Raw genomic sequence first — 13,777 nt, 5'->3', positions numbered from 1 at the left:
TCTCTAGAAAATCTTTTAATAACTTCCCTTGGAGGCAGCTGTTTTGCCCAAGACAGAGGCTTGCATGGCACAGCTGGGACTGGAGAGGAAAGGACTAGGGCAATGGGGCAGGGAGACCAAAAGAAGAAAACTCATTGAATGTAAAAGGAGCATGGCATGCAAGAGGCAGATTTTGCCTGTTTTCCTGCTGAGGTCAGACTGTTAAAGGGAAACAAGCAGAAAATAAGAGACAAGGGCAGAGCAGAAGACTTTTAATAGCTCAAGCTCATTTTAAATAATATTGTCAACATTGTGAACGACTTACATCGTCAAAGGTGGTGCAGAATATCATATTGTGTTTTGCCATTTATCCAGTGCATATGTTTAAAAAATATACAAATACTGTCCCATCAGGAGCTTCGGTATATAATATTTATTTTTTAAGAAACAGACTGGCATTGAAACAGAGGTGCAAAAGTAACATAATATGTTCACAAAACATGTTTTAAATAAGTTTCTAAGCATGCTTTCTACTGAAATCTAGTTTTAAAAATTCAGTTTTACATCTATAAATATGTAGTATAAAAATGCAAGTTTACAAGCCATTTTTTCCAATAGCTATGCCATTTGAATGCTTAAGTTGCAGCATTCTTCCAACATTTAAGCACAAAAATATTAAGTATTTAAATATAAAGTTATGAAGTGTTTGAGAATTTAAATTAGTAACAACACATAGAGACAAAAATACATGCAGTGTGAAATAAATAATTCATCAGCTTTACATATAAGAGTATATATAATATTATACAAACCAAATATACAAGATTATAGGATTTGATCTTGAAGTAGCTCACATTTGTCACTTAAACATGTAGGCAATCTCAGGGCAGTAAAAATGTTACTTTATGGGGTTACTCATACACTCAAAATCAGGTGCACAAGACTACCTTAGTGAAATGGCTCCTGACTGGAATGGTTCCTGACTACATCAGGCCCCTCAGAAAACCTGGTGTGAAAAACCTCGGGGTTTAGTTTTACTCTTGTGAGCTGAGATACTGTTGGCATTCTGGGTCTCCTTTAATTGCTGGAGATCCGGGAATTCTTCTGCCGTTTTTTGGATAGACACACCAGCATTCAGCAGACTCTCCATTCAGCAAAGTTTCACACTAGAATAGTATTAGCAAAAAAAAAACCAAACACAATAAGTAACTGTAAGATTACCTGAGAGGTACTGCCAGTAGAGGTGATGGACACAATTAGGACCAGAAGACGGGGACCTGCCATGCATAGTCTTGTTTTGAATGCAGAGCCTGCATTCTGCAGAGTCTGCAGAGCCTCTAAACAACACACTTGGTTAGGGAACCAAGACCTAAGCTCAGCTATCACAAGAGCAACTTCAGATTTAAAACTGTCCAGCCCTTGGTGAACAGCAGCAAAAAAAGCAGTATCTCCCAGCGCCAGTGTGAGAAATGAAGGATGGCAGAATATACCATCTCATAGGGTGAGAGCAGTGATTGAACTTTCTGTCTCTTCACACAAGAAGACAAAAAAGGTGATGTGTTTTGGGTTTTTTTTCTTGAGGAGGGGCTTAAATCGGTTTCTGTTCGTGCTTGATTAGATCCCAGGTCACAGTGTTTGTGAGTCACACCGTGATGCTATGCCCAAAACCAAGGAGTCCTGGTGACACACAATTATGCAGACCTACTAAATTTGTGTGCATGACCTGTGGTTACAGGGTGTGGATTGAGGTTTGGAGCTTTAGTTAGTTTTGCAGATTACTCTCACTGTAACTTGCAAAAGATTTTTTTGAGGGTATAATGGAAATGAGCAAATAACCTAATCCAGAGGCAGCACAAATCAGTATTTTTGTTAGGCTTTCAGAAGGTTAATTTTTCTCTAAAGAGTTTTTTTTTTTTCCACTGCCTGTGCAGGTTTTCTGCTGCCTGTGAGCTGAGAGCCCTCTTTTTACATAGTGATTATTGTATATTCAATGGGTTTTGGCAGGTAGTATGGCAGATCTTATGAATTAATGCCAACTGAATGAATGCTAACAAATCAGGTACATGGGAGCAGATAGGCTTAAAATATTTTGGAAAAGGCTTTGAGTACACCTCCTTTGTGAAGGGAAAAGACTTTTGCCTCTATTGCTGACAGCCACTAGCATGCAGCTTATCTTGAAGAGAAGGACAAACCATCTGCTCTAAGTATCCCTGTTTTCACAACCTGCTGCAAACTTGTGAGTTTGGGAGCAGAGGGCTGTGAAAGGGTTGGCTATATCAGGCTAGTCACAGCACTGCTGTGAGCAGAGAAAAGGCACACACCTGTTTGCTGTGGTAAAATCCATTCCTGTTGCAGTTGGGCAAGTAAAATTTGTAAATCTCCCCTCTGCTTCTCTGAGCCTTCACCAGTTTATACAGGGATCTGTAAAGCTCCTTCTGACAAGGACTCTGCAAGAATACCAGGATAGTGAATACCAAAATCACAAGTACATCAGCTATATAAAAGGTGATTAGAATATAGACAGTAAAAAGCTGAAAATACTTATTAGGCAAAAAGTCTACACTGGACTATTTTGCATGTAGTTTTTCTTTTTTTCAGTAGAAGCACACCCAGAAAACTCTGGTGTTGCATTCAGACCTTTGTTTTTATTCTTTGAGGTTTTTTCTGTTCTATAAACATGGAGATTTTAGTCCTTAAATTGCCACTCACGAACGTTTAACCTGTACTAAGTAAACACATTACTGCTTAGAGGATACAATCTCTCCTCTTACAGGGAGGTGGAAGTTAGAAGACTGGTACATGAGATTGGTCACGTTTTCCAGGTTGCCATGGCTCGTGCTGTGTTGATATATGAAAGATAGGTACGAGACATACAGAGATGGTGCAAGAACAAACATCTGAACGTTTTTTATCTTTTGTACAGGACAGAACCGTTACCAAAGCAACATGGAGCCATTCTATAGCTCTGGGACCAAACCCCAAAGTTCTTGGAACTGGGAATGAAGAACTGTTTGCAATATTCACTGTTTTCACAATTTGCTGGCACTCTTTTTCAAAGTCACAATTTCTGTACATCAATAGTACCTAACACATTTGAATCAGTACAAGAAAGGAAAAGTAATTGAATAAATATTTCTACTTCTGAGTGAAACCATAAACTCTGCTTTTGCAAAACCTCCCATGTTAGCCCCTCATATAAGCTGTCATATTCCAGTCTGTGGGTTTATCTGTGGCTCAGGGTGAGAAAAGCAGAAGCCCTAAAAATCAGAATTGCCACTAACAGCACATATACATATTTAAACTCAATCAATGATTAAGTCCTGTTCTGGATATGGAATGAGGCTTCCTGAGGTAGGGTGGTGATTAGTATATGTTTTCTTTTTCTTTTCCAATTTGTCAGTGACCATTACGAACCAAAGCTTCTGTGCAGCCCAACTAACCCAGCTCCATAATGCAGGGGTGCGGCTGCCGCCTGGGACCTGTCTAACCATGGTTCTCTGGTGCTCTCAAGTGGAACACAAACCTGCTTGCAAAGGCCGTGCATTCTCATTACCCAGTAGGATTTTGCAGTGTCGAGCCCCACTTTAATTGTTGAGGTTTTTTTCTTTCTACATGAATACACTTCATAGTGTTTCCTTGTGGTCAGAGTGAATCACATTTTGTTTTGCATTGATGTTTCATCAATAACTTCATAGGACTCCCTTTTATTTTGCTGCGTGTTGGACCAGTGAAAAATGCCTTTTCTTAACTAAAACTAAAAAGGAGTCCAAGAATTTAATATAGGTTCTTGCAAATTAAGGGGGCAGGTTATAATCTGATTGTAAATATGGTGAAACATTCAGCCTCTGCATGAAGTCTGTTTAGGACACACCTGATGCACACATGTTATTATGGCTCCAGACATTTTGTCATTTTGTCTCCAGACATTTTGCAAGGCTCTATGGAAATGGTCTCTAAAAGTTTTACAAAGAAAACCCACCTGCTCTTTCCATTTCTTGAGTTCAGATATTCTCTTTGCTTTCATGTTTTCATACGCAGTGATGGAATTCCAGGGAATTGATTTATCCTGGCCTATGGGAAACATCAACTGATAGTTCAGCAGCTGATCCTGTGTTATTTCAGTGCTTTCCAGAGGCATATCATCAGGTTCTATAGAATCTAGAAGTGATGATATTAAAGTAAACATCTTCAGTGAAATTTGGCACTTATTTCTCAAAGTTTAAAAAGGTGAAAAGAAAGATCAACAAAAAGAAAAGAAAAAGTAATATCTAAGACATCCATTACAGTAGATCCTGTAGGAATAAATTACATGTGCAGCATGGCAAATTATACTTAGATTATAAATTCATAGAAGGGCTCAGCAGCTATTCTCTAACAAGTTGGTTATTTTATGATCCTTCAAAATTACTTGAATCCCAAAGATGAAGTTGCAGCCCATCTGTTAGAAGCAAAAAAAACCTTCTCAACTACAGTGGGTTGTAGAAACTTGGCTAAATGAGAAAAAATTGATGTTAAACTTGTAATGAATTTAGATTTTTGTCAGCGTGATGTACTTCTGGTTTTATTCATGAAAGGAAATGGTCAAGACTCATCCCATGGTATCCTGTACTGTGCTCTTGCCTCATAAATAAGAAGGGGTAGCAATTCACAGGGGCCAGAAGTAGCTCCTGCTGACCTGCAGTAGACCAAATAGCAAAGAACCGGCAGAAAATATTTGTTTCTGCCTGATCATGGCCTTCATACCAGTGCCTAAATCAGCATGTGTGAACTCTTCCACTGAAAGCAAGAGAAGCTCTTTGCAATTGCAGGTGATTCATCATAGGATAAAATTTTTATGTATCTAAATTACTTGCTGGATCAAGGCTGTAAACAGGCAATAGATTGAAAATGTTCAAGAAAAAATGAAGGTGAGAAATTGAGGAAGAAAGGAAAGGAAGAAAGAAAGTAAGGGAGGAATGAAGCTAGCAAACTCTGGAAAAATCAAATCAAATATAATGCAGGTAGATTAAATACTCAATTTGGTCACTGTTCTCTGCCTTCCCCACCCCCTCAACTACGAGAGAAACTCCACTTACTTCTACTAATGGCTATTGTTATTTTGAGTCAATGATGATTATTTTTGTAATGCTACCGAGTTACACTAATAACTACTTCATAGACATAGCAGTAGTGATGATGAAAATAATAATAATAACAATCATCATTATAATAATAATAATAAATTGAAAAATACTAAAATAACACTGAAGAAGTTCCTGCCCATCATAGAGTCTAAGATGCTTGAGATGCCTTTTTGCCTCAAGATAATCTGGCTAGCACTCCATTGCTCAAGGTACATTTTACTCCCAGGCACAAAGCCTTTTCATTCTCTGTCATGACTTTTACAGATGGACATAACTAAAGCCTATAAAACATTTGTCCTACTCCAGCTACTGTCTGCTACTAAAGAAAAATTGTGTGCAGCCTCCCAGATACTTTATTGTAGTTGTTCTTCATTGTTCCATCATTATGCTTTAGGGTTTTCATGTTTTCAGATTGTAGGGTACTAGCCTGTTGCGAACATCTTAGGCACGGCACCAGGATGCATCTCAGCTGGAACAGGTCAGAGCACGTTTCCCTGGAAAGTGCATTCCAGCCTCCCTATATTTCAGACGCCTCCCTAACTTCGCTCATTATTCCCAGCTTCTGGCTCCCCTAGCCCGCGTCGCGCCTGCCAATTCCTCCGGCCGCCCTCGGCGAGGGCCGTGCCCGCAGCTCCCGACCGGGCCCGTGAGGGGACGCGATGGCGCGGTACCTGCCCGCTCTTCTGTACGCATCTCTTCGGCCTCGCTGGCGGGCAAGCACGTCCCGTGCCCCTGGATGAGGGCGGAGAGCGGCCGGGACTCCCCTGCAGGGATGCGGCAGCGGAGTCCCAGGCGGCAGCGGGTGGTGTAGACCCCACAGGGCTGCCCCGGCCCGAGAGCGCAGATCTGACAGCAGCCGCAGCCCGGCTGCCGAGCAGCCTCCGGGCAGTCGGGCGGGACGGGCGGGCACAGAGCGAGCCTCTCCGGGGTGCAGGGGGCGCAGAGCACGGGCTGCGCGCCGCGGGCGAGGCGGGCGGCCTGCAGCAGCAGCAGCGCCCGGAGCAGCAGCGCCCGGAGCCAGCCGCGGCACAGCGCGCACTGCGGGCCACTCATGCCGCTGAGCAGGGGCCGGGCGAGGGCAGCTGGGCGGCCTGGAGAGCAGGAGGCACCTCACGTACATTCGGCTTGCCTGGGCCACTTATACATTTATGCTTTGCCTGAGTATTAATCTTTAACCCCGAGTTAATTATTATCTGAACAGGGGGGCCAGAGAAGCGTCGTTTCACTGGCCGTTCAAGTCCCAGGCCGCTGTTCCCCTCCCCTTTCACTTTCCTCTTTTATCTATTTTCTTTCCTCCAGACATACAGGAATGCTTTTATTCCCTCACTCCCACCTCTTTGCCCCAACACAGTTAACGAGGAAAAATGTGGTGGGGACTGGAGAGAGAATTGGCAGAAGGGAATGGATAAGTGGGGGCTATCCCCTCCCTTTCTGCTTGTTGCAAATGTCTCCTGTTCTTGACTTTTCATAAAAATGTAAATGTTCAAAAAACAAGGGGGGAGTGGTGGGGGGAGGAGGGAAATTCCATTGAAACTGAAGCACTGAATTCATATTTCCACAGCAGCAAATGCAACAAACCCTTGTTTAATTTTCGTCATGTGGCTGCAGGTTAGGAGTAAACTGACATACCGAAGAGGAGGCCTCAAGGGTAATAAAGCCATCAGGATCTTGTAACTACTGCACATACGCATGTAGGACTCCTTGCATTAACCTCTGGGGGTGGCTGTGCAGCTGAAGCAGGATCTCGTGTGCCTGGGCTCAGTTTTGCTCCTGGGGTGAGAGAAGGATCAGTCCTCAAAACATGCACTTCAGGGAAACCAGTATTTTGTCAAACCATTAAAAATAAACTAGATACCTGCTTTTCTGTCTGTCCTTTTAACTCTCTCCATCTCCTCATGTACCACCTAAGGGAGGTGTAGGTGGGAAATCTTTCCTTTTCTGCTTTGCCTGCAACAGTTGTCACTCTAGTAAAAGTACTCATACTTCACTGTGCTGAACAGATTATTTTATCCTGGTATTTACAGTATGTACCAAGCTTGAAATAGCACATTCCACTGCAAAGTAATGTAATGCACCATGATTTTTTGTTCACTTGAATTTTTTTGGTTTTTTTTTTTTTTTACATTTATTTATCTTGTTTTGTAAACACATCATTTATGTGAAAGAAAGTGAAGAACTGCAGAGCATGTTTAATATTGTTATTCACCCTGTCCTTCAGTATTGATGACAAAGGTTTTATTGATAATGTAGTGATCTCTTACCCCTCTATACTCATAAGTCAGTTCTCAAAAGAATTCTCATTGCTTACAGACTTGAAACATTTTCACTTAATTACTTTTTTTAAAAATTCAAATACTTTCAGGCATCTCTATCTCTATACACTAAAATTGATACTCATTAGTATTTTAAAGTACTTTAAAGAAACCTAATTTTACAGATTTTAAAATAATTCTCTGGACTTCACATGTTTGACTAGGAGTAAATTTTGGCTGAAAATGTAGAGAACAACAATTGCAATTAGACTTTTCAAACTATTTTCCCACTTTTATTTCTACCTTTTCTTGTGCATCTGTCTTGGAAAACTATGACTCTCTTACCATTCACAATGAAGTGAAAAATATACAGGAATGTGTCTATTTCCTCTCCCAAAGAGAAAAAGGAAACAAGGCAAAACAGTCTCTTTCATGAAGAAACATGAAAAAAAACCCTAAAAGATGAATGGAAAGTAGACCAAGCTGTAAAATGACAAAGACCCAAAGAACTCATATGCACTTGTATATGTGTATGTGTGTATTCATCAATTTATCTATGGATTTTGATGTTTAGACAGCTTTTTATGAACTGAATTGAGGATCATTGACTGACTGCTTAACATAAGCTACTGGCCTCTGAAATTATTGTACTCCAGCCTGCCACTGTCCTGACTGCAGTTTTTCTGTCTAAAAAAACTGAGATGAACTGAGAGTAAACAGCTTTAAATGATATAAGTGAAATGATTTTTTAAAAGGATTTTTTAACTCACCACCATCATTTTAAGTAACGAGATAAAGACACAATGCAAGATAAGCATGCTCGTCTGATGTACAGGTCTACTTAAAAAAACTACCATAAGTTTCAAAAAAAATCTCATTCTTCCCGTGCACCATCATGTTTTCAGGTCTTCGGCACATTTTTCCATGCTGTCAGGCAGCTGGCAGTATCTGAACTGCTCAGGCAATTCGTAAGAACTTGTAGCCTTTAACAAGTCAGATTTTTTTTCAGTGTGCCCAGTAAGAGAAATGAAAGAAAAACAACACTCCTCTCCACCAAGTGAAAAGTATTTTTGAAAGTGTTTTTGGTCTGTTTCCTTCATGGTTCCAGGTGCACTTGAAATCACAGCCCAGCCCTTTTTTTCACTTGCTATCTTTTGTGAAATCAAATTGAGGAAACCTAAAAATCTGCCAAAGCATTTTGTGAGATGTTCTTCTGTACAAAAGGTAGACTCATAAAAATCAGTCCCTTCATATTCTATTTATGTAAGGAACATATCTTAGAACAGGTTATAACTTAGGACAGTATCAATCAACTAGACAATGCTTTCATTTAGGCCATGGGACATCAATGAAGTGAAAGTAGTGTTTATGTTTATGTAGACTCTGATGTAATACTACAACTCATCTACCAATCTCCATCTCTGACCCTGACATTTCTTTAAAGAACACAAGCAGATAAGAGCCAGGAGGTGAAAAACAGTAATGATGTAAAGTTGTGTTTACTGAAGACTTTTGATGGTAATTTTTAGGTTTTCCAACTGTTGACTCGAACCACTTGTCAAAAGACACCACATGAATCTCAGGCAAGGTTTACTTTTTCTGCTAGATTTTCCCGTTGGTTTCTCAATAATTCTTAGTCAATGACTTCACTTTGAATGATAAATAAAGTTTGGGATTTTTTAAATTATTTTTCTTTAAAGTCATATGGAGTGACTCACTCCATATGTAAAGTTCTATATACATTTGGGTACAAGTCATTTTTATTCACCAATTACCAAAAATTCAAGTAACTTGCCAAATCATTTCCTACTGAGACTGCTTATCTGGATATGTAAAAAACCCCAACTAAACAGTGGAATATCCTCATTATCTTTTTATAGGTAGGAAACTAATTCTAAATTTTAAGTATAATATCTGTAGTGGTTTTGGTTTGCTAATTTGAGACTTCTTGGCTAATGTGCTAATTAGTGTGGGTTCAGTCCTGGCCAATTATTAATACACTCACTAGAATGTACTTACTTATTTCTTGCTGTGAGATAGGATTAGGAGAGAGGCAAAGCAGGCTCAAAACTTTAAAAGAGTATAAAGAAAAAATTATTAACAGTAACTAAAAGAAAGAGTAATAAGAATCAGAATGCAACCTTCAAAACACTTCTCCCCCTATAAACATTTCTTTCCCGCTGATAATGTAAAGAAACAAAACCTAAAATTTCCAGTCTGTTTACCACCTCTAGAATGGTCTTTCTTCAGTTCACATAGGGAGAGAAGTCCCTCTTGTTCCTGTCATAGAGACTTCTCCACAAGAAAACAGTTCTTTCATGGCTTTTATTTCCACTAATAACAACCACCTGGGGAAATCTGCAATTGTGAAATCCCTCCTATTTTCACAGCATCTCCCACAGCTGTGTTTATGGGCCATGCCAACTTATGGGGTACAGTTTTAAAGATGAGTTGTTTAAAAGCAAAGGTCAATCTCTGAAACCATCTTCATCTCTAGGAACAGAGATCTTCTCTTCCTGGGGGCACAGGATCTTCATCACTCTTCTCTCCTCTGTTCAAACTTCTAGTAGGACGACAGATACTTTAACATCTGTTTACTTTTGTATGGGGGCCTTTGCTTAGTACCTACAATTTGAAGACTTTCATCTCCCCAAACTTCATGCATTACAGGGAGAAAAAGAGTCCTACTCCATAGCTTTATAAGAGGAGTTCAGCCTAAAACTAAAGGCTCATCCCTCCTATCAGGGACTTGACTTTTTCTTCACTGACCTCGGTGTTTTCATGTTGTTTATTTACGTGTCTGCACTTCTGACATGTTCTCTCACTTGCGGGAGGATTGAAGCACTGCAAGAGTCAATATCTTGCCTGGGGCCTGTAGAGGGCCACGTGGCCCCGGATGGACTCGGTAGCTTGTGGCGGGAATGCGGCTTGAGGGGGGCAGCAGCCAGGGTGTCAGCGGGCAGCACGGCAGGGCTGCAGCAGCCAGGGTGTCAGCGGGCAGCACGGCAGGGCTGCAGCAGCCAGGGTGTCAGCGGGCAGCACGGCAGGGCTGCAGCAGCCAGGGTCTCAGCGGGCAGCACGGCAGGGCTGATGGCCTCTCCTCTGCCTCTGCCCCTGCCCAGCAGCCAATGCGGGGGTCCTGAGGGCGTCCTGCGGCAGGGGCCGCTGGGCCTGGCCCGGCCTGGCCGACGATAGGGGCCCGGCTGGCTTTAACTCTTTGCCTGTCGGAAGGGGGAAAAAAAGAGTTCCTTGGTTTCTTTCGTCTTTAACATGTGTTTTTCACAGAAGCGTGTATAGCTTTCCAATGGTTTAACAGATTATCAGTTCTCAAAATCAGCTACTGATTGGTTTCCTGTCAGACAGGAGAAACTGCTAAGTCTCTCCCAAAACATCACTTCTGTGATACAAAACTAACACAATATCCAAAACCACTATGATGCACACACACACATACCACAGACAAATGGCATCAAGCATATGAAGAGAAACAGCTATGATACAAATATAAAACCCCTAGTTACTAATCTGAATTTATTACATATAAAAGAATGCTTTATTTCAGCTGTGTGTGTTGTTATCAGGAATTCCAGTAAATTGATTTTGCTTAGATTCTTGATGAATAATTTGATTCGCACATATTTTGATTATTGTCACTTTATTGCAATGACATATAAGCCATTTGGTCTTATTTATCTATTTTGGGTAAATATGACTTTTAGAATGAAATTCTGCATGCAGAGAAGGACATGTTCCAAGCTTTTGTTGCACTAACTTTTATAAGCAGACTGACTTTTGCTATTTTGCCACAGCAATTAATTTGGCTAAAATATGGGAAATAGCTTATAAATACCTAAAACTAAAACTAGAAACTCTAGTGAGAGGTTGTCCCATGGCAAGTCTAGCTAGGGAAGGCTTCTATGGATTTTCTGCATTAAATCATGGGTCATGAAAAAAGAGAAAAATGTAGTTTCTCTCTGTGGTGGCACCCAAAGTGTCTGGGCACTGAGTAAAACACCTTGTTTGCAATGATGTGCATACATAGACCATCCAGAAAACTATTTTCTACAAACAGTTGCACTCATCTGTCAAGAGAGGTTAAAGTCCTTTAGTCATCCTACCACAGGTCAGCTACTTTCTCAGTTTGCCTACCTGGAAAAATAGTACAGAAACATTTTGACTTACTGTGGTATGACAAAGCTGAAAGTGTATTACAGAGTATGAGTTCCTGTGTGGACAGTTAATATAAAAAAACGCCTTCTGCTATAGTCAGCATTACTAAACCCAGGTAGGGGTGTTTCTGTGACCAGCCATGGAAATAAAGGCTTTTCAGTGCCTACTACAGTGAGCTATAGCTTAGAAGGGACTTTCAAAAATGTAAATTACCCCTTTAGCACTGGCTGCAGGCATCTAAACCAGGATAAGCTGTTTAAATATCTTTGTATTTTTCAGCCACTGTGTCTTTCCAGGCCCAAACCAGAAAAGAACCCCACTAACCATACAGTATGCCCTTTACTGCAGTCCCTGAAGGCTGTAGGTGCTGATAGAGTGAGACTCCAGCCCTCACCACCATAAGGTTTACTTGCTGAAGTTGTTGCTACCTTATGAAAGAAAAGACAAATTCCCCAGAGGTTTACTCTTAAAACAATTTAAACATAATAGCGTTTTCAAATATATATTCAAGCATCTCATGTGAAGTTTGGAGAATAAGACTACCACTTACTTTAATGTCTGGGTCTGTCACACAGGTTAAATACCAGGATTCACATGAAACTCCCCTTTCTCCCTGAAATAATACATGGCTTTCCAGGTGCAAGCATTTCTACATGTAATGGGGAGAAAAGTAGACAGTACTGATAGAGAAAAGGGAGATCCAGACCCAGACCAGGGCCATCATAGTCACAGCCAGTTGCACCACTTAGAGGGAAAGTGCCTGGAGGACAACAGCCAGCAGTAATTAATGTGTATTGTTTTCTACCTTATCAAGTGCAACAGTGGATATTCTCTTTGACAGTAGATAGACTGGATATTGAAAGAAACTTACTGCTAACCCAAAACTGGAGGAGCCCTTGATGTTTCAAATTCCTGATCTTTTTTTCTGAGGTTTTATGGAGACTTTTAACCTCTGTGAATATATTTGGCTCTTAGTACTTAAATCTTGAGTGTCATTCTTTGATATTTTCATTTTTAAAAAATGCTAATAAAAATAGGAAAAGTCATAGGACCCAGACCAGAGTAAGCCAAGGGGTCCCTTTTCTCTGGTCAACTGTCCCTTGAAGTAGGAGGCCAAAACTGGTGACAAACATGCCGGAATTGTGCTTGCTAAAGGAACAGGGCCTTGCCAGCAGGCAGAGCAGAAGACAGTAGCCTGGAATTCTTAACAAGGGAGCACACAGAGTGATAAATGCTGTTAAGACAGGAGGACACATTTCTCTCTATCAATTAAAATTGTTTTTCACTTTTTGGCTATTCAATTCTGGTTCTTACAAAAATAACACAGTTTCCCAGCTGCTTTTGTCAGGAAATCTTTATTATTATTATTTTTGTTGTTGTTGTTATTAATAACTGGTAGTAGTAGTAGTAGTAGTAGTAGTAGTAGTAGTAGTAGTAGTAGTAGTAGTAGTAGTAGTAGAGTAATATCAAAAGTACTTTTTTCAGGTTTCAGAGCCTCTCCTGTTCCCTCAGATGTCATGAGACAGGACTCTGGGACTTCAGTCAGTTCTAGAGAGCCTGAGGCTTGCACAGATTGCTGAAATCAGGTAAGCCACTACTGGGAATCAGGTTTGCCTAAGCATTAGTGTCTGATAGTGTTGGATTTCACACTGGCCAAATGCCAGGCACCCATTCCCTCTCCCATGCCACAGCTGGGCAGAGGAGAGCAAAATTAAAGAAGGGCTCATGAGTTAAGGACCAGGAGAAAACGCTCCAAGGGCAAAACAGGCTCAGCTTAGAGGTATAAAGTGAATTTATTATTAACAAAATCAGAGAAGGATGATAAGAAGTAAAATAAGTCTTAAAACCACCTTTTCTTTCCCCCACCCCTCCCTCCTTCCCACTGAGAACACAGGAAGACAGGAGGTGGGGTTTTGGTCAGTTTGTCCCGTGAGATCTTCCTCTGCTCAGGGAGAAGGGTCTTTCTCCTGTGAGACTGTGGGGTCCCTCTTACAGGAGACAGTTCTCCAAGAACTTCTCCAGCGTGGGTCCGCTCTCATGAGAAGCACCTGCTGCAACATGAGTCCCTCCCACAGGCAAACACTCCTCCCAAAATGCTGTGGCATGGGTTCCTTCCTTTTAATGTAATTTTCTACAAATTCATTGCTGACACCTCCTCTTTAGGAGAAGATGTAAGCTTTAGGAGGATTATGGTATCTGCTTGTGGAAGAAGGTCACTACAAAGGACAAACCTGCAATGACATGAAGAGATGA

General features: G+C 40.9%; 1 protein-coding gene across 1 annotated transcript; it reads right to left on the bottom strand.

Moving 5' to 3' along the window:
* Positions 1–295: 295 nt before the first annotated feature.
* IGFBP1 (insulin like growth factor binding protein 1) lies at positions 296–6,234 on the bottom strand. The gene is given in 5 exon segments (XM_058033403.1): positions 296–1,145; positions 2,301–2,426; positions 3,959–4,137; positions 5,774–6,194; positions 6,196–6,234. Coding segments are annotated over 5 exon segments (885 nt in total). The 5' UTR covers positions 6,223–6,234; the 3' UTR covers positions 296–1,013.
* Positions 6,235–13,777: the final 7,543 nt, after the last annotated feature.

Source organism: Melospiza georgiana, chromosome 1 (assembly GCF_028018845.1).
Source record: "Melospiza georgiana isolate bMelGeo1 chromosome 1, bMelGeo1.pri, whole genome shotgun sequence".
NCBI lineage: Eukaryota > Metazoa > Chordata > Aves > Passeriformes > Passerellidae > Melospiza > Melospiza georgiana.
The sequence above is the reverse complement of the archived record's forward strand: the minus strand, read 5'-3'. Positions and strand labels throughout refer to the sequence as shown.